The 21,499-nt window shown below is 42.9% G+C and overlaps 1 protein-coding gene across 1 annotated transcript; it reads right to left on the minus strand.

Moving 5' to 3' along the window:
- Positions 1-342: 342 nt before the first annotated feature.
- Positions 343-19,958, minus strand: POU2AF1 (POU class 2 associating factor 1). The gene is made up of 5 exons (XM_019547100.1): positions 19,727-19,958; positions 6,360-6,487; positions 4,970-5,012; positions 4,601-4,872; positions 343-2,733 (listed from the first exon to the last, which is right to left on the minus strand). The coding sequence occupies exons 1-5, from the start codon at positions 19,740-19,742 to the stop codon at positions 2,422-2,424; spliced, it is 771 nt and encodes a 256-aa protein (XP_019402645.1). The 5' UTR covers positions 19,743-19,958; the 3' UTR covers positions 343-2,421.
- Positions 19,959-21,499: the final 1,541 nt, after the last annotated feature.

Here is a 21,499-nt window from a genome sequence, read left to right on the forward strand (position 1 = left end):
TATGTGTTTGTAAAGAGGCTGGGGTGACATGTCCCACACTCACTGAAAGCCTGTAGGCACTACAGGGATAGAGATAATAGGCATCATGATACAAACATGAACAGAGGCATGACTTGCAAGAGTAAGGACTACTCCAGCGAGCCAGGTTTTGAGACCACTTTCAGGTCTTGGCATCCGTGTTCAGTGTACATTATATTCCAAAAATCAGTGCAAAGCCAAATCACTAATCTCTGTTTACATTTCTGCAAATATGCTATCAAGCTAACATTATTGATTTCAGACCAGCATGGTTATAGTGTGCCAAATGCCACAGCTAGGAAAAGAAAACACTCTAGGCATAGAAAAGTTACTGTAGATCTTTATTGAGGTTTTTTTTCTTTTTTTTTTCATTTAACAGAACAACCCAGAAAGAAATTCACAGACAACACATCATCACTGTGTACACACCAGGGGATTTTACATACAAGAAACTCAAAGAAGGTTAACACAAATTGTAGCAACCTCAGGTCTGATTCACAACTGTGTCACCCCAGTCCTAGACCAGGATAACTTGGCTGTCATTGCAAACCTGGAGTAAACAGTGGTGAACCAAGCCTCTGCTAGTTAATTTCTTTGCTGGGTTTTTCTGCAAATTTAAGCCACTAATATCATCAATAAGCCAAAATGACTGCAGTTTTCAGACAACTTTATGATCGCTGATATGATCTGATGCTTAAATCCTTTAGATTTGCCAATAGTTAATTTTGAAACCTGCTTTGAAATTCTTATGGACTTTCAACCTCATCCTGTAGTCCTTACTCAGGCAAAATCTGAGATGCCATTTGAAATATTGCCTGGTTAAGAAATGGAGCACTGGACACCAGTTCATGACAGTGTGAGGGAGCAGCCCTTTGAATAAATTCAGTCCAAAATGTTCTTCCAAATATAGAATCATCTGAAGATCCTGGGCTTTGTGAAGCAGAAAAACCCAGAGAAATTGTGTTCATCAGCTGGGAGTCCCCTTGGAAATCCAAGAAAAAATTAGCAAATGCTAAAAGAGATACAGCCTCCTGCAAGGATCTTGGTCTGTGGCATGGTGCCATTGAACACCAAAAATGCTCTTTACAACTGCATTACAGGGAGAAGTGCATGCTGCTCGCTTTCCAGGGAAGAAAAATAAACCAGCATGATGGTGCTGTTCAGGCCCATGACTTTAAAAGACTCTCAAATACTAGGAATATTGATAAGATACATTAGAGGCCTCAACAGCTGTGGTATTTAACGTGACCCATCCCCAGTTTCAGGGGATGTTGTATCATACATCATGATGATATATCATCATTCCAGTGGCTAAGGCTCAAGAGGAAGAGAAAGAACTGCAGTGCTGCCAGCTGCCTGCATTGCCACCTGCCTGCACTTTGTTGAAACACCAAGCGCCTGATTTTAGCAGGTCATTTATTTCCACGACCTTCTGTCGTGGAGCTGCACCTTGCAGAACTCCCCTTGGCTGGTATGGGCCCAGGGTCTGTTCTTTGTGTCACTACAGAAAAGCCATGCACTAATGTTATGGGGAAACATTTCACATGGAAATACTTCACTGCTGTGTAATAGCTCTGGGCTGATTCTGTAGCTCTGGGTCAAAAGGCGTCTGAGAATTTGGTCACCATGTTCGGTGAATGAAATCAGGATGCAAGTGCCCAATTCTTTGGGGGCAGCTCTGCAGCAATACAGAGCACCGGCTGCATCTCAGCACAGGCCCAAGTCGCAGCAGTTGTGTTTCTCATATCAGCCTTCTGCTTGGCTACCGAGTTGTGCTTACACAGGAGTGGAACTATTCCTAAACGTAGAATAAATATTTTCCAAAGGCGGTCTAGTTACAAGGATATGTCATTTCAGGCCCAGCACTATAACTGACCCTTTCTGAAACAACTTAAGGGTGGCAGTGGAGTTGGTGGAGTGAACAAAGCAAAAATAGATCTACGTAATATTTCGGCAGAGCTCTAGAAAATAGACCCGCAAAGTAAACCTGCTAATACTTTTGTAGGCAAGCGTGTCTTACCACATGCTACAAAAGGGGACTACAGCATTAGCAAACGTGCTACCAAAACACCTGTGTCAGTTTGAGACCACCCTGCACATCCCAGGATGAAATTCACCCCGGGCTGACAGCGAACACCAAATCTACGTACCTCTAGCACTCGACTTGAAAACGTTAATATGGTAAGCACATTAATGATGCGTAAGCCTTGTCCTCTGCATACAGGGGAATTTCACTGCAAGTTCAATTTTCATACTAAGGGAACAGTAATGGGGAATGCCAGGAACATCTTAAGAAGAAAAGAAATGGCCCAAAGCTACTTTTCTTCTACACTCAAAACTTGTGTTGCAAGTTGAAGTTTTGGGTGAGCAAGGAAAGCAGCATCAGGCCCCAAATACATGACTTTAAAGCCCTTCGACAGAGAGAGTGTTATTTAAAACATACGTATCGTTGTCGTCATCTTCTAGCAGCAGCTTTTCAATGGGCAGTGTGCTGATTACTCTTCTCGCGTCCTCCAGTTCCTGTGGGGCTGGCTCTGGGATGGAAATGGGAAGTGGGACAAACTGTGGCCCAGGAAGCGTGGAGGAAGCTGGCTGATACTGCAGGGTTGATGTAGGTAATGCCGAGATGGGTTGCGGCCACGGGAAATAGGTCAGAGGTGCTTGTTGGTCTGTCACCTCCAGCTGAGGCACCACAGCTGGAGTGGTGCTTCTGGGCTGTTAAGTACAAAAGAGATCAAAGTAAGAGCTTCTCAGTTTTGCTGCCAGCACTCCTTTCCCTGTCTTTGTGTAGGTGCCCATGGAGATGAGAATGGGAGATGCAACTCTTTTAAAAACCCATCTACCAGGAAGCCACAACAGGTGGGATCACACACTGCTGAACACACTTGTGCAAACTGTGCTCCCACCATCTTTCTATCCTCCTGTCCACCTTGATTCTTGTGAGCTTACAGGGCTGTCAGTTCATGATTAGGACAGGCTGCCTGTTTGACAGTGCCCTGTTAGCATGTGAGTGTATGAATAGGATGTGCCATGTAAGCAACAGAGGGCACATCTACATGTGTGCTTTCATGCACGTTAGCCTATTTTAATGTGCATCAAAGCATCACCCCCCAAAAAGTGCTCTTTACCTAATGCACATTAAAATAGGCTAAAACGCATCTTTCCAGTACCCCACAATGCCGGTATTAGATTTAATGAACATTACCTAAGGCACATTAATTGAATGTGTAGACACAGCCAGAATGCTGAACACATCTTGTCCTTCTCTAGGTTAAACAGTCATGGTCAGCATCATGTCAACCGACTCCTAAATACAGTTAAGCATAACTCGGTTTGCTAGGGAAAACACAATCCCTCTGGTAATGAAGTCCAGGAGATCCTGAATTTTTCAGTTCAGTGGCTGAACTGCAAAATGGAGGAAGAAGTGGGTGGAAGAAGGGAGGATCAGTCTGTGACAATCCAGACAGAACTTTATCTCCTTTTTCAGAAAGGCAAACAAAAGGAAAACAAGCATTTCATTTGCTTCAACCAGAAATCAGACTCCAATTCACAAATTACATTGGCCCTGAACACAAAAGCTATGTTTTTTGAAGAGTTCACAGGAAAAGTTTTGCCTGACTTCACAGAATGGTTTTATTTTTATTTTAAAAAATCCTAATGAACAATAAAGGTTGAAGCACTAGCTGAACACTCAGTCCAGAAGTTCAAGTGCAATTCTGCCCTATGGGACTGTCCAGACAACAGAGCCCATTGTGTATTTGATAGCTGATATTCTATGCATCTGAACAGGAGATGATAATTTATGGTTCACTGTAATTGTACCTTCTTGTGCACCATGAATCAAAGCCATAGGAATCCCCATTAAGCTAGATCTGATAGCAACAGAACTTTATTGCTTGCCATTATTCTTTTCCCACTGCAAACGATATTCTCCTAAGATAAAAATTGCGTATGGGCCGGATCTAGCTCCTGGTGAAATCAGGGGCAATCACACTATTGACTTCAATGGCAGCTGGTTGGATAAGGCCTCAAGAGAACAATGCAGAATGGCTTGTGCGTTAATTAGGTGGTAAGTGCTGCAGGCTTTGTGGGAGCTTGGAAAATGAAAGCTTTGTTGAGAAAATTGGATACTGTCCGACTTCAGCGCAGTCACTTTTTTTCATCCCTTTCAAACCATAATGATTCTCAGAATAATCCCCCTTAATTTTAAGGGTCAAGCAGAGAGGGAATCACATTAGACAAAATACCGACTGGAAGTTGTAGTTCACATAGAGAACCACATGGGAGATTCAGACCATGAAAAGATAGTTCCTGTGACAGTTGCACTGAGGGTGTATTCTCCCTCTGAACTATCCTCCCTTCAAATTTACTTCTGGCAAAAGAAAATAGGTCTGATTTTCCAGTGCCACTTCTGAAACTTTTACTGCAGAAACATCTCTTGATAATATGTGGGAATGCAGCATGGGTGCAAAGCCACCGAAGAAATAAGGGTAAATTTAGATATCAATTAAATCAGAGGCTTCTCACAGTTTTTATGGGAAACTATTTTGGCTTTTGTTCACTTGTGGCATCTTCAGCTTACCGCAAAGTTGGTGATCAGGGGCTGAGAGGTGTAAGTCAGAACTGACGATGGTCCAACAAGTGTGTAACTGGGACACATCGGCTGAACATACATGTCTGCTGTATATGGGCAGCTGACTGCTTCGTGTGACACGTAATCTGGGTAAGTCGTCCACTGAGTTAAGGGCTGGAGGGATGCAGGAGAAGGCTGGGAGAGCCAACCAGAACACAATGCCCCTTCCTCAGTAACTGGCAAAGCAGAGGCTGTGACATCCATGTCGATGCAAGGCTGGCCTGTAAAAGAAGATTAGAATTATTCAAAACATCAACCAAAGGCCTGGCTTGAAAATAAGCGGATAAGCAAATGGAAAGAATCGTTTGGAAGCATTACCAATGGGTGAATAGGATGGTAGTGGCTGATGGGGCAAAACCACCTGGAAAACAGAAAAGAACATTTAGATAGCAGTTATTGCTGTAACTGTTCAACCCAATCTCTCCTGAGAAACATTTGCCCAAGCCTGAAGTATCAATACAATAAATTCATTCCCATTCAATGCTTCATTGCACCTGCTTGGCTCAGCATACCAGTTGCGCATTAGCCAAATAAATATGAGAACAAACACTGGCAACTGCTCCAGGGTGAAGCACAACCTCGTACAGAGGCCAAGTGCAAGATCTGTGGCACTGAGGTTTGCTGTGCTGCTCTGTTCCACAAAAGGAGTTTCATTTTCAGTGAGGAGCCAGTCAAAGTGTTTTCTTTTGGAAGAACGAATGCACTTAACCTAAGGCTAAGGAAGAAGTAGCTAGAGAACCGTCTTTCTAACGGTTTTAGTAGCTTTTAAAATTTTCATGCTTTACTTGGATGTTTTCTACAGAGCAGAAGATGTCTGGTACCTGTTTTACTTCATAACAGGTAGAAGTTTCTGCCAACTGTGAAGCAGGAAAACAAACTCTGTGGCGAACTTATCGGATGGACTGAAGCCAGAGGCTGGTATGCATGCAAGAAATTTTGCACGCATTTCAAGATGGTATTTTAAGATTGTATTTTCAAAAGAGCCTGAAAAAATCCTTCTCTTTGGAAGGATCAGGACCCTATTATATCAGTGTACCTCACATTTATGAAAAGGGAACCCTGGACAGATACCTAGCTTGGTGATGCGAGTACCAGCCTGTGCACTATCCACTTCCCAAGTTTTAGTCCCAGTTCTGACACTGCCTCTAGATACAAACTCATGTGGGAAAATCACTTTGTCCTGTCCATCAAGAGGCAGGATCCTGCAATGGACTGAATATGTCAACCTCAGTTCAATGCCAGGAGAGTTGCTCAGTCCCTTACACTTCTGAGCCAATAGACCAAGGATAACAATGTTTACTTACCTCCTGGGAGGTCATGAGGTCTAATTAATTAAAATAGGATAAAGAGGTTCAGTGTTTCACAGATTCACAGAAGTTTAGGGCTAGACGGGACCCCATGAGATCACCCCTGCTCTGGGCAGGAAAGACTGTGGGGGTCAAATAACCCCAGCAAGGTGTGTGTCCAGTCTCCTTTTGAAGATCTCCAGGGTAGGTGCATACACCACCCCTACTGGGAGTCTATTCCAGAGTCTGGACGCACGAACCGTGAAGAAGTTTTTCCTTATATTCAGTGTATGATGCAAAAACCTGTCTGATAGCTAAAAGTGGTCACCACAGACCCAGTTAGCTCAGGCTGGGATCAAGGACTGAGCTCCCATCCAGACAGAACGGAAGAATTTGCCACTTGCATCTCATTCCCCTCTTACCGTTGTCGCTGCCGTTGTGTTGGCATTGTGAAGGTTCCCACGCTTCCTCTTCAGGAGCTCCTTCACAGGTTCTTTGACGCGGACGCCCTGATAGGGTCGGGGCTGCTGCTGCTGCTCTGCAGTGGAGGCTGAGAAATATATTGCAATGACATTTATTTTTCTTTGCTTCTGTCTCAAATATCTTCACAAACCCAGTTCCACCTCAGAAAGCCCCAGTGCCATGCTCTCCCTTGCAGTCTGCCCTCTTAACACATTCCACTCCAGAGGTCCCTGCCCTGGGAATCAGTGCAACCTGCTGCCAGGGGAAGCCTCCAGACCTATGCCCGCTTCATAGTCATCAGTCTTGGCTGATGGCTATCACATCACATTGTTCCCCAGCAGCCTGTGGCCACAACCTCGGGGATCAGTCCTCAGCACGGCACTCTAAGCAGAGCACAGGATCGGGGTAGGTCTGAGAGCTAGGCCCAGAGATTCTTCCGCCCCCAAACAAGACTATGGGAATTGGGTTACACTGTGCATGGTGCATAGTGAGCTGATTCTGTTAAACAAATAGAGATACCAGTCTAGTCATTTAAAGAGCCAGGGAGGATGTGGTAACTCATGAAAAGTGATTACTATTACACAGCACAATATTCCTGACCTTTACATCAACAAAAGCTGTAGAATTATGCTGTGTTCCTCCAGGGCATGGAGATGAACTATACATGTGAAACTGCATTATTTACATCTGTGTGGATATGCACGTGCACACACAAGTCATCATATACATATAGATACATATAATAAACTATATACTTCTACTTGTGAATCCATGTAGCATTTTATATATATCGATGTGTATAAAAGAACACATGTGTATAAAGGAAGAATCTGACCCCTGTGTTGTAATGTATGGATAACAACAACAGGTTGCTGGGTGCCTAGCACTGACCATAGTATAAAAATAACTTAGCACATAATTCATCCTAAGCACACACTCCAGTACTCTCTGAAATAGTGAACACTGTTTGTATTACCTTGAATGAAGTCCCATTCATTTTTTAATGAAGTTTTGTTTATTGCTTGCCAGCAGGACTGGAAGGTGCTTAGCTTGCGTGTGAATTGTGGCAGCTAACTGCTTACACAATCCACTTAATTTAACGGTGTTTTCTTTTGAACCTTCCCGCTTCTCAGAGTGCTCCTTTGATTTCTTCTTGCTCTGCAGCCAGGTATAACAATGGCAGATCACAGGTTTAAACCAATAAACTGCAGAGATCCACTTGGAAAAACTGAGCTGGCAACCAGTGAAAAAGCCTATCACAAAGTCTTGTGACATTTTGAGTCAGAGGAAAGTACAGTACTTAAGTACTTGATATTATTGAGCCTTATCAGGCTATAATTTCAGGGTAATTAATGGCACAAGGAGGCTGCATTTTATGAAAACTCAGGAAGCTATGATATTTATAAAACCACTGATATCAAGATGTGAGCTGCCGCACTTCCAAGGAACTCTGGTTTGTAAATACATCAGCTGAATAAATTCCCTTTCTAAAGATTCTGACCAGCTTCTATATTTGAGTATAACTGAATATACTTAAGTCCATATCAAATATTTAATTTAAAATATAATTCAACCCAAACAATGTTTATTTAAAGATACAACATATTCTTCATGAGATGAAACAAAATGATTTGAGTTCATTCTGCTTCTCTCTCGTCTATACATGTTGTTAAAGTAATAGATATTTTAATTGTTTTAATATTTATTACAGAATTTTCAAATGCAGCAGAAATATCTGGACAGGCTATCTTGTTCTTCTGTTTTAAGATATAAAACATAGGTCCCGGAAAGTTTTAAAGGTTTAATACTTTGCCTTCCCTCCCTCTACCTCCTGATCTCTTTACAGATGAAATTCTCCCCAATCCAGAGGATATGTGTGCTACCAACACCCTGACAATAAGGCTCAAATGAGACTTAAGCAAGACAGAGGCCTGGTGGGGACTTGATGTCCAGGGGTTCTGGAAAAGTGAATTTGGTGAACCCTACTGAAATATGTGCCAGTCAGCCCATGTACAATTTACATTCTGGAACACTGCTGCACAAGAGCATCTGGTTATGAATTGCTTGCAAAATTAAAAATAAAGGGGGAAGCCAAAACACTGCTGATTTGCTGTAAAAATCAAACTTGCCTAAAACCTTGTTATAATGTCAGTTCAACCACTGAAATGCAGTCAGGTTGTTGCCTGTGCAAATCAACCCTGCATTTTAATCAGCGTTTCATGGGTTTCTTTGTTTCCGCTGGAGAACACGATATGAATAAAGCTGAATTCCTCTACATGTATGTAGCTCTTGGGCCAGATTCTCAGCTAGCAAAACCTGACATAGCTTCAATCGAAGCCAGAGCAGCTATCCCAATTTCCACCAGAAAAGAATGTGGCCCCTAAAAGCCACACTGGTTTTACCTGCAGTTTGTATAAAGAGAGAGGCCCAGATCCTCTGCTCATGTAAGTTCCACTGATTTTCAGGGACTTTCCATGATGCACACTCCCAGGTGGATTCACTCTAATATTGAACAAACCTTTCATGGACTAATGCAGTCTCTCTACCCCTTAGTTTCAAGATGTTGGTGCCCCAGTGCTACATTGCTCCTAAACGGTTGTCACTGATGCTGAATGCATACTACAGAAATTGTTACCAGAGGAAATGTTGCTATTAAGAGGTTGTTGCTGCAAGTGAGCATTGACTTAACAGGAAGGGGACTGGCATGTCTTGGACAGGACATGAGTGCGTCTTGATCTTAAAATGTAAGAAGTGCTTCAAACATTTGGCTGTTGTAAAGCTGCCTCAAGAATGGCACTGAAAGTTAAATTCCAAGCATTTCTTTTCTCCCCCCTAAAAGAGCAACTAAACTCATGTTAGAGACCTGGACAAGCCTGGGACCTTCCCTTCTGTCTACCCTTCCCTAATGCATAAATGGATTGCTGCTTCAGCAAGGAAATCTCATCCAAGTGCTGCATTTCAGTGGGAAGGGCTAGCTGCTGCATCCAAATTCATTTAATCATAACATGTTGAAAGGCTCTTGTAAATAGTGGTGATACTAGATATCATTCCAAAGAGGGGTTTAAAATGTTCTCATCCTTTCCCTAAAAAGAGGTTCTGCACCAGGCAGCTGTTGTGTAGCCATGTTGGAGGTGAATTTGCAGTTGTTGCAATTGCTGTTGTGCAGACATGTCCTGATCAAGGAGCCAGGCCCGTCACAGGACCATAGAAGCAATAAGAAAACATTTCCCATCCCAGAAATATCACGACTAATCTCCCAGTATCAACAACTTGGAGACTGATTATAGTGAATGGAAGGGAATGATGATCACGATGCTTTCCCTAGTCTATTAGGTTTATTTGCATTTAGAAATGATTTAATTTATAATTTCCTGAACCTTTTGATGGCCATATTCTCCTCCCATTATTATGCTGCATGTCACCTTGCTAGAGTTCTGCCCTTGACTGCAGCTGAGCAGGGACTGAGCTCTGCCTTATGCTCTGAGAAGTCCCACTAATTTCAAAGGTCTCCATTGCAGATTAGTGCACTGCTCGCTTTAAGTAAAGGGGGCAGTACCCGGCCCCAACTTTGTGGGGAAAACAAGGAGCCACTTACTGTAAAGGCGGATAAATATACCAATTCAGAGCTTCCTGTTTTAGCAGAATAACCAGAAAACCTGAACAAATGTGACCAAGTCTGCAGCAAGTATTTCGGTTCCCCCAGAGCTGACCTCCAGAAATAAAAATAAAGCTGGTGCAGCTGCTTTTTGACTGCTTGGGGGCACATGGTGTCTGAGCCTTATAGAAGAGCGGCAGAAAAAATGATTCCTTGCTTTGGTGTTGGGCAAAGCAAAGAAAGAGGATGGTTAGAAATGAAAAGCAACCCGAGGAAAGGTGATGTTCTACAAAGTCAGGTACTTTTCTCACTTAAACAAGCATGGGCATTGCATTCCTCAGCTTCGGGTGCAAGTTTTGTTTAAAAAATAAAGGAGCCCTGGCTCTACACTCTTCAAAGGAGGCTTCTCGGTGATTGACTGTGTTAGGTGCTGTGTGGGTACAAAGATGCATGTGAATATATTCAAGAAAAATAAATAAAAAGGCTTAGCAAAACTGAGAAGACGAATGCAAACAAATGGCCCAGGTTCATTTACACTGTTTCAGCGGCTTGACAGGGCTCCCACAATGCAAAACAGCTATAAATCTTGCTTCCCAAGCTTTTAACCCAGGTTAGCAGCTGTTTTTAGCAGTCAAAACAGTACAAATATCTGCAGGTCTAATCCAGAGTCCATCACAGCCAGAGGGAATGTTAGCAAGATTTCTGCATGTCGTTATTGCTCTAGTGAGCCTGCCTCTTCTTACACCAGCAGAAGCAAACCTCCAGGGGTTTGTTTGGCAATGTCATCACTCGTCGTTTTGTGGAACATTTGGCACCAATCCTGACAAACACCTAGCTCAGAGAACTATCCTGAGAATGCTGAGCTATCGCTCAAACAGTGGATGGAGATTACTGCAAGCTCAGTTCACTCACCCCACTAGAACTTGGGACAAACAGGCAAGAGACAAAGACAAAAAAAGTCAATATTGTTTCACTTCAGGTCTCTGAAGAGCCCTCCCAGGCCAGGCACTAATGGAATAAGAGGGAGTACTTAGGGATTAAGCTGACTGAAGACATGGTGGGTCCTTCCACCAGCAGCAGCAGGTTTTGTATTAGGTCCCTACTGAAGACTATTATGATCTAAGACTAATCAAGGTTGACACATTTAACTGTTTTCCACTTCTTCTCTTCTTGCACTTATTCTTGGGGAAAAAAATCAGACTGGCCTTGCTGGCACTGAAGCCAGTATAAGTCTTGGCAATGAAGTCAGCGGGAATCTTGCCATTCACTTTGCTGGGAGCAGGCCCAAAGCCTGGATCATGGGTTTGCAAGAGCCTTGAGAACACATTGTACTAGATACCTTGGCAAAGAGGAGAGAAAAGCTGGGCAGATTAATGGCTCCAGCAGTGATTTTGTATATTTCAGTCTTCAATTCCTTTTGTCGCCCTGTGCTGAGGAGTATTTATTTGAGGTATTGCCATAGCTCCGAGCCCAACATTATCAAACTGCTGAGTGAGAAGTTATAATACTTTGCTCAAAGATTTGCCAGCACCTGATTCTGTGTGTGGGGTTTCCCCCATGGAGCCTTTTTAGGAGCTTTCCTTCTTAATAATCAACCCCAACATGCATGCTGGTGCTTTTAAACTGGCACTGAGACTGTGATTTTCTTAAAATACTTCTTCATAAGACTTAAAACCAAACTCCTGTACCACTCAGTTTCCAGCATTCCAGCTATAATTATTGCTAAGATGAGAAGTGAATAAGAACAGCTATCTGAAAATTGCATGGCCCAAGGCAGAAAAAAAGATTCAGATCACTGAATGCCCTCACTGCCCTGCATACGTATATGACACATGGACCAAACCTCTGTCCTTTTAGACTAGTTTCCCATCATGGCAATTTTCACTTTGAAATACATTGCTGATCTGTAAGGGTTTTTGCATGCCTGGCTGCCTACAACAGCAAGTGACACACTTCTCAGAGTTTCAGAAGATTTAGTGTTTCTTTACATGACAAGCTTATCAATTTATCAGCACAACTAGTGTAAATATTTTTTTCCTTTCCGGTTACCTCTTCAATATAATAAAAAAGACTACAGAAAAAATACAATGGAAATATTTTCTTATTTGCACTAACAGAGAAAAGCAAACAGTTACGTGACTAACAAAAAAGATCCAGGCGTTCGATTAACAAACCAATCTGACTTTTTTGGCTCCAGTCTTGAAAACTGAATTGTACAAAGCAACTGCTGACACCTTTGTCAGGCACAGAGAGCGCTAGGTTTGTGTTTTGTTTTTTTTAAAGAAAAGAAAAGAAACTACACTAAGCTATGTATATACAAGCCTGATGCACTGATTCTAAATCACTGCCTGCTTACAGTAAGATACCGATGTCAATTCAGCAGTAGTTATATAACACTATAAACCTTGTATCATCCTTGTTCACATCTTTGCTTTACATTGGCCTTGGAGAGTCAATCCCTTTCAGAGGTCTTTAAATATTTTTATATTGATTATTCAAACTAACAATGCTATTTTCAGACAGTTGCAGTTTTGGGTTTAGCAGGTGCTGGAAAGGGTTCAGCATGTGGTACAGACATCTGTGACAGCCAACATGGTTCTTTTTGTGTTCCTGATATTCTGATTCACAGTGATCCTTTCTGACCAAGTCCCACAGACCTCAGTGAAAAGCATCTCACGCTGATGAAATACACTTCTTACAGGCCACTCCAGGAAGTTTATTTACTCCGATTCCGTCTTCCCTTAGTGGCTTCATTGGCCACGGCATGCCTTAGCCCCTTCTGCCTTACAATCTGAGCAGTCCAGAGAAGGAATATCCTAAAAAGCCTACCCACATGCTTCCACCATGAGACAGGGACCAGGATTTAGTCCTTTGTTCTATTGGTACCAACCTTCCTTTTTAAGCCTGAAGAAGAACCAGGATAAGCATCACTGGGCAAGCCTACATGTGAAATTAGTGCAATGGAATAAACTCCAGTGCAGTTTGTGATGGAGTTTATTGCTCCCAGGTGTAGCATTTACATATGTGCCCAGAACTGCAGGACATTGAGCTGGGGTAGCATGGCCTGGCTGCGGAGGAGCTGTGGAGGGGCTGGCTGGGGCACAAGGGTGGTTCAGTGTGGGACTAGCCAGCAAGCAGCCCTGCACTGAAGCACCCATGTACCCCAGCCAGCTATGCCAGCATCTACATGTGCAGTGCAGCAGAGTAAATAACTCCACCATAGAACAGTACTTGTGTTTGGCAGTACTATAACTCCATCCTAATAACGCTGCATGGGTGCTAAATAACTCCATCCTAATCGTACCGCATGGTTAGAGAGTGACGTTTTACTGTGGAGCTAATTTGTCAAGTCCTCAGTAAATGTCTGATGTAAGCACGCCCACTGGTTTCAGACCCAGACCAAAACCACATGCTCTGATGGAGCTGGAGGCAGATTACTAACTGACCTGGCTAATGTCCCACTAGACAACAGAGGATATCAAGCATGAATATTCTCTCTTCATTGCATTTAAGTGACAGAACTTCACGGAAGAGAATTATCCATTGATTTACCACTCTGTCAGTAGGTTGTCTGACTGACATGGACATGCCTGTTTCTCCTGGAACGCTGCGATAACATGACCCAGAGCCACATCTCTGCATGTTATAGCCTGTTCACAAGAGCAAACACGCAGCAGCTTCTGAGTATGGGTCACATTCTCAATTTCCCATGAAGCATTACAGTATTATTATAAGCAATGCTGACAATTAGAGCTGGTTAGGAGTGGATTATGGCATGCATTGTTGGTCACAATAGGGGTGGGTATTTCAATAAACATTTAGTTAACTGCAAAGCGCTAAGCAAACGTCTAAGCAGAGTGTTTGCTCTACAATTTAAAAAAAATTCCCTTTGAGCAAAAGCTAAGGTACCAAAGTGGTGGTTCATTGCAAAACATGAGGACATGAATGCTGGGGACTGTTGAGCCTAATTAACACTGCGAATCAATAAACCAAACATTGAACCTTCCTCAAATGCAACCGTGCATTTATTGATCATGTTTGATTGGGACTGATTCCAATCTCTTGTCCACTGGAATGAATGAGCAGCAACCACTAAAGTCAGTGGAGTTACCCAAAGGTAAAGTAGCACAAGTGATAAAAGAATTATGCCCGATATCTTTATTGTGTTCATGCTTACACTGGTTTTGAATAACGTGATTAGTGGCATTGTAAGGAGCAGCAAGGAATAAACTTTGCCTTAGCTCATGCAGCTTCCGATCAGCCCTGTCTTCTGCTCCACCGTTTGAGCCTACTAACTACTCAGATTCGTGAGAATCCTGCTTTTTACAGGTTGTTCACCTCTGGTTCTGTGAGAAAGCTTTTGTCCAGTCTGTCTGATGGAAAACAAAGTGAAAGGCCTGGGCACCCGTTCCAGTGATTACAAGAAGTTGATGCAGAGCCACAAAAGCGATCTTAGCTTTGCTTTTATACTGATGGACGCTAAACTTACAGGACCCTCTGATGAGACATAGGGACCCATGTGGAGTGCCTGCCAAAGACACCTGCTGCTTTCACCGCTGCAGAGAGCAGCTAGAAAACACCTGCGGACATTCAGGGTCTGATGCAGGGTCCACTGAAGCCAACAGGAGTCAGTAAAAAATGTCCAGCTTTCAGAAACTCAGAACCCACATTATAGAGAAAACTGAGATCTGCTTATGAAAAGTGACTGGCCTGTGGGTTTCATCCCCCACCTCCTAATACCTATCGATAGCCCACAGTAGCGTTTCCATTTTAGTAGAACAAGATTTCCACTTAATTGCTAATATGGTCATTCACAGAGCCTGACACCTGGGTTTTGCAACACCCACGTGCTTGATTCTTGTCCTATCCATGTTTCCCAGAGTGTTTTTACCAAATCTAGGACTCACAAGACGCAACACATGGCAGTTTCAGCTTTCAGTCTCGTTATCTAATACTTTCGAAGGGTGTCTAAAACCTCAAATCTGTTGTTATGTGCAGTAAAAGCTTCATGTGATTTAAAAAGTCATTTTAAAGGTGCCTAGGGAAATTAAGCCTGCAGCTCCCATTGAAATTCCACTGAATGTAGAGGCTTTTAGAAATTCTATTTTGCATGCCTACATGATTTAGGAGCCTGAGATTGATGGACTGCATTGGTTCCCACATCACTTCAGTGCTTTTTAAAACTTTATCACCAAAACTTTGGAAAAATCTTACCTGTAAATCAAATAAGCCATTAAAGCTATTCCCCCCAAAAAATCACCGAAAAAGAGGGAGCAGCATTTTCCCCACTCTGTGGCTGTTAATTTTGATCAAGTTAGAGCTATAACAAGGGTTTGAATCCATTGACCAGAATCCGATTCCTGCAAAAACATGGGAAACTCCTAACAGTCAACTGTATTCTGCCGTGGGTGGGGATTCTTTCATGCTACACTGCACTTAGTCTGCAAAAGTGATGCACTGGGCCCCATGGTTGCAGAGGCGCGTACACTGTCTGTGCAAGGACTTCAAGGGCACTGCTACCCGTGAAGAAAGCACAGCTTGTGCAGAAGTCCTTGGAGGCTCAGGTCTTAGGCTGTGAGCTGGTTAGGGCAAGGATGAGTTTTCTGCAGTGCATCTATATAGTGCTTAGCACAAAGGACTCCTGGCCTGGCTTAAACCTCTGCTGTGACACTAATAATAAACAGCAGCCATAAGACAATTCCCTTCAAATCAGCGCACATGTATTTAAATCTTGTGTCATTCTTGTGGCCTTCAATCCCTTAGAGCTGGGAAACAAGTGGGGCTGGTACCATTCCTGTTGTACTTCTTACTGTTCTCAAGTTCTTTTCCTTTCAGACTGCGGGGGGATGTGGGCACACTAGAAGGGAGGAATAGGCTGCAGTCGGACCTAGACAGGTTACAGGGGTGAGCGGATGAGAACAAGATGGGTTTCAACACTGACAAGTGCAAGGTGCTGCACCTGGGGAGGAAGAGCCAGCAGCATACCTACAGGCTGGGGAACTCCCTTCTCATCAGTGCAGAGGCAGAAAAAGATCTTGGAATCATCACTGATGCCAAAATGAACATGGGCCGACAGTGCGAGGATGCGGTCAGGAAGGCCAGCCGTACCTTGTCATGCATCCACAAATGCACCTCGAGCAGATCCAAGGAGGTGATCCTCCCCCTCTACGCGCCACTGGTCAGCCTGCAGTTGGAGTACTGCATCCAGTTCTGGGCGCCGCACTTCAGGAGGGATGTGGACAACATGGAGAGGGTCCAGAGGAGGCCACTCGCATGATCGGGGGCAGCAGGGCAGGCCCTACGAGGAGAGGCTACGGGACCTGAACCTGTTCAGCCTCCACAAGAGAAGGCTGAGGGGGATCTTGTGGCCTGTTACAAACTAGTCAGAGGGGACCAGCAGGCATTGGGGGAGTCCCTGTTCCCCCGAGCATGACCAGGAGTGACTAGGAATAACAGTCACAAGCTGGCAGAGGGGAGATTTAGGCTAGATATCAGGGGGCGCTACTTCATGGTCAGGGCGGCTAGGATCTGGAACCAACTTTCAAGAGAAGTGGTGCCGGCTCCTAACCTGGGGGTCTTTAAGAGGAGGCTAGATGAACATCTTGCCAGGGTCGTTTGACCCCAGTACTTTTTCCTGCCATGGCAGGGGGTCAGACTCGATGATCTGCTCAGGTCCCTTCCGACCCTACCAACTATGAAACTGCATCTTTCCAGTTTCCCTGTAAAACCTAAGGTGAGCTCTCAAATTCCATTCTTGGCATCTTCCCCCTAGATACAGGGACTGAGCAAATATTGCTGGCTCTGACCTAAGTGCTATGACATTTCAGCACCATGGCCTTGACAGGATTTGCAAATCTACCCAGACAATTTTAATACAAGAGTGGTCTTTGTGTATTGCTTTGCTGTCTAGCTGTCCGTCGCTATAGCTACATTTATTCTATTCAGGTCCTTATTCCATCCTCATCACTGAGGTAAGCAAGTACCTGAAGTTGCATTTGGCATTTGGGTTTGAACAGACTTTCCTTAAGAGACTAATGGCAAAAGGAATCCTACAGAGGCAAGTGCCAGAATCCCGTTGACTTTCATTGGCATTTGGGTCCCTATCTCCTTTAGGTTCAATCCTGCTTAGTAGCCACATTAGCAGATGATTAATTCCCTAGGAAATAATGGCTGGGATTAAAGCTACTTTTCCACGGACATGTATTTCTCCCTGTTCCTTTTCTGTGATTCTGCAATACATACATTTCACGATCACAGAACATAAGAGTAACTCATAAGAAAGCAATTTACCTGAAGAATGGAGACTGCCAAACCCAACAGCTGTCTATAAGATCGAGTCCTGAGTTATTAGCTTGGACAAGCTAATTGTTTAGATAAGTGGCAGTGCAGCACTGTGCATGCAGCAAGAGAGAGCGATCCCCATGACGTTCCAAGTTCACATTTAGGGTAACGCATCATCTGCTCTTCAAAATTGCATGGAAGAGACAAACAGCTCCGTCAAACTGATTATTATCTATCCGCCTACAGCCCGTTTTACTGTTACGTCTGAACAACTCACTGTCTCCTTCTTGTATTTAAGCATTTCTGTAAGGCAGGGAAGTATTGTCCCCATTTGTCAGGGAGGAAACAAGGCCCAGAGAGATTAAGTGACTCATCCATCGGAGCACTGCAAGACTGTGGTATAGCAAGGAAGGGATCTCAGATTTCCTGAACCCTAGCCTAGTTTCCTAACCACTTGAGGCTTCTTCCTCCCTCCAGAGAAAACTAAAGCAGTTAACTCCATATTACACTGAAACAGGAGGTGGTGAGCTTATTAAAAATTCAGGGGCTTCACTTCTAGAAAGTAACTATTAATTTAGATTTAAACAAGGGTAAACCATAGGTTTCCGTACCCTAATATGTACTTAGGCATACAATAAAATGTCAGTAGCAAAAATCATCACTGCAAACCAGAACTCAGCTAGCCACCCACAACACTTATCTGGACTGGACAGAATTATAGCACGTCCACTGGCCACTTTATTGCTTGTTGTGAAAAGTTTTCCCTAGTTAGGGAAACCTATCAAGGTACTTGCTACTTCTTAACATATCCAGGAAGTATTGCTATAATAATTGAGTCTAGGTCTGAAAAGTAATGAGGCGCTCTGGGGATGGAACTTGGGGAAGGTATTGCGCAGAGGCTGCATTGTCTGCAGTCTGCCAGAAGGAAGCACCCAACTCTTCATATTGCAGTCATCTCCCCTGACCTAGGCCTGCAATTCCTGTTCACCTTTGAAAAAGTTACGTGTGCATCTAAATCACATACCATAGCATTCGGCATGGCTGGTCATTCTGACTACCAAAGCCATTAAACCTTGAATACATGCCCTTCTTGTACCTAAAAGCTAAGATGCACAGAAGCTAATCTTTTGCAACACATTTTTAAAACCCCAGTTCCACACCAAATGCACCAATGATTATTAAGATTGGGAAAGATGAGAAGAAATAAATCGCTGAAGCACTCCAGTGTGTTAATATTTCCTTGCTACTTGATTTTGTAGCCCATAGCATAATTATAAAAGTGATTCTCGCTACCCCCCGCTTCCCTCCAAAAAAATTCAAAGACAAAGGAAAAATATTTACATTTGTGATCCAAAGAAAACGTGCATAATTGTTGATTACCTCAAAATAATAGATGTACATAAAACTGGTTTTTGTATAATCTTTCATCTATAACAGAATGGAAAAGAAGCTTCATTTTTATTCCATGTTAGTCAAATCACTGAAAAATGTTTACAAAATTAGTCCTTTCCACTCAGGTATGCTTTAGTACCAGTTAAATAAATAGCGTAGAGTACGGTGGGGTAGAGGATATCCTCACAGTTGCAAAAACAAATACTACCTATAGAAATATGCATGGTGAGAATAAAAGAAGGAAAGAAAAGGAGCAAATTCTACCTGTATGACAGCAATCACTAAATTCCCTGAGAAAAGTGCCGCCAAATGGCACGACATTATTTTTTTAAACAAAGCCATTGATACAATTTTTATAATGACAATATGTTTACTTCCTGTTAACTCATAACTGTACTGCTTTGACTCCGGTTTATTCCTTACCTTTTTCAATAGGTTACTCTCTCTTTCAAGATTTGCAGTATATAAGAAGATAAACAGAGTGGCTGGCAATACAGTCTATTTTTAATAAAAGGTAATAATTATTGACCAGCTCTTCAACTTGTGGCCTAGTCCTATTGGCACCCTTCTGTTTTCCTACTGAGGATCTAGCCTTAAACATATGAGCATAATTTGCAAGTTGAGATATTGAAATAAATTGATAGTCCCCTGACTGGGTGATATAATTCATGGTAAAAAGTTGTGTTTACATAAAACCAGATACAAAAATAAGATTTATCACAGGTTTCACTTTTAAAAGGAAAATTCTGTGGTAAATAACCACTATGATCTTTGATAGAATACCTTGTATCCTGTTACTGTTTTTATGAATCATAGTCTTCCATTTGATTCAGAATGATTAACAGCAACAAAGCAGTGATGCTGTCCTGTGTTACTATCCAGGCTGGAAAATTAGCATCACACATCTTAATATTTGTCTTTCTTAAGCTGTACATGTCTCAATAAGTGACTATGGTCTGATCTCCTGTGCTAGTCTGATGCTGACTTAGCGACAGTATTCATATGATCATTATTTTTCATTGTAGTTACGAAAAACAAAGGCAATCAGAACTCACTTACATTTTTGCCAGTGCATATTCTGTGGCGGGACGGAGTCTTTTCTCTTTGCAGAAGATGGGTTGGCTTTTTAATTGCTAAATGTGTTTTACTCCTGTACAAGGGATGTGATAACTGCCTGTCAGGATGTTTCTTTCAGCTTTTTAAAAGCCCTGAGTTCCCGCTGTGTGTGTGATGTCATCACATCCTCCAACCACAAGAACTTTTATATTTTCCTTTACTCTGTGTTATTCTTCACCACATTATACAGTTTCTCCAAGGCCAGGGGGTTCTGGAAGATATTATGCATAAGAAACACCGTGGATCACCTAAACATTTTTTAAACAAATATGAAGACCCAGAACCGGCGGCCGATGGGAGTTTTCTCTGAGTGAGGTGTGCAAAACAGGCCTGTGGGGTTCTACAGCAGGAAAACCTTTGAATAAGATTTGGATCTTCTCTTGGGTTTAAGATGTGCCTAACTGAGGCCAGACTTCAGCTAGTGTAAATCGACATGACTACTTGCCTCAGAGCTGCGCCAGTTTACCCCTGGTGACAATCTGGCCCTTTCATGTTCAACACTTTTAAAACACAAGTGTGAGCTCAGTGTTTTCTCCTGCCTTACGAGAATCTTTAGGTCCCTGGGGTCACTAAATATGAACCCATGAGGAAACACCTGTAAACACTTCAAGCCCCATTAAACGAAAATGTCCTCCATTTGAAAAAGAAAACCAGTTGGGTTTTTTTCTGTTTTGTTTTTGTCGAAATGCTATAACATTTCCTATGAAAAACACGGCCACAGAAAAAAATTGAGGAGGTACTGATTCCCTTTCTGAAGCTGCGTGGCGGAAGGAACATGGAGAGGGAGAGTTGGCAGAGTCCTTTAAACAAACTTCCCAACTTATCCTTTTATCATAACTCTGCTGCATGAATATTAATCAATCTTCCCTGCGCACACTAGAAACAGGTAGGTGTTACTCTCCCTCTCCTAGAGCTGAAGCTTGACGGCATAGGGGACTTCTGAACACTGGACTTGAGGGTACATTTCTGAAGACTAACGAGCCAAATTTCTACTAAAGTGGCTGTCCACTAGTGCTGCATGATAAATCAGTAGCAGCCCAGAGCTTAGGGGGTCACGACTTCCTGTTTTCAGACCTCCCATTCACTGCTCTAAATGACGTGGCCTCCAAAATTACATGCCGGGACCACATCCCTCGTTCTACAATAAACCGAATCAGGCAGAAAAGAAGCCTCATTTAAGATTTCATAGACTTTATAGATTTCATAGATATTTGTGCTGGAAGGGAGGGTGACCTCCTGAGGGCACGAAGTCAACTAGGGTCAAAGGATCCCAGCAATATAAGCATTCAGCTGATTCTTGAAAGTGTCCAGAGTTGGTGCTTGCACCACCTCTGGCTGCAGTCTGTTTCAGGCCTTGGGGGCTCAGACAGTGAAGAATTTTTTTCCTTATGTTCAGTCTAAAATGGCCTTGCAGGAGTTTGTGACCATAGGACCTTGTCATCCCTGGGGGTGCTCTGGTAAACAGGTGTTCCCCCAGATCCTGATGCATATTCCTGATGTACTTATAGGCTGCCACCAAGACTCTGGCCCCAGAAAGCTTCAATGGGAGGGGAGGATCATGGTCCTGCTTGTACCATTTTGCAATACATTAAATTTATTAAATAAGTCTTATTTATTGAATACATGTGAAAATGTAACAAATAAAGGGAATCAATCATATACATATTACAACATTAATAACACACTTCTATTATTTTTCAATTATTTTCCCTAAAG

Source organism: Crocodylus porosus, unplaced genomic scaffold (assembly GCF_001723895.1).
Source record: "Crocodylus porosus isolate Cpor-Errol unplaced genomic scaffold, CroPor_comp1, whole genome shotgun sequence".
Lineage (NCBI taxonomy): Eukaryota > Metazoa > Chordata > Crocodylia > Crocodylidae > Crocodylus > Crocodylus porosus.

What these genes read in the sequence shown, in the direction of transcription:
- POU2AF1 (XM_019547100.1), bottom strand. An exon ending in ACACAACGGCAGCGACAACG is followed by an intron (nt 5,013 to 6,359) that starts GTAAGAGGGGAA and finishes TCTGTTTTCCAG; the next exon opens with GTGGTTTTGCCCCATCAGCC. An exon ending in ACCATCCTATTCACCCATTG is followed by an intron (nt 4,873 to 4,969) that starts GTAATGCTTCCA and finishes CTTCTTTTACAG; the next exon opens with GCCAGCCTTGCATCGACATG.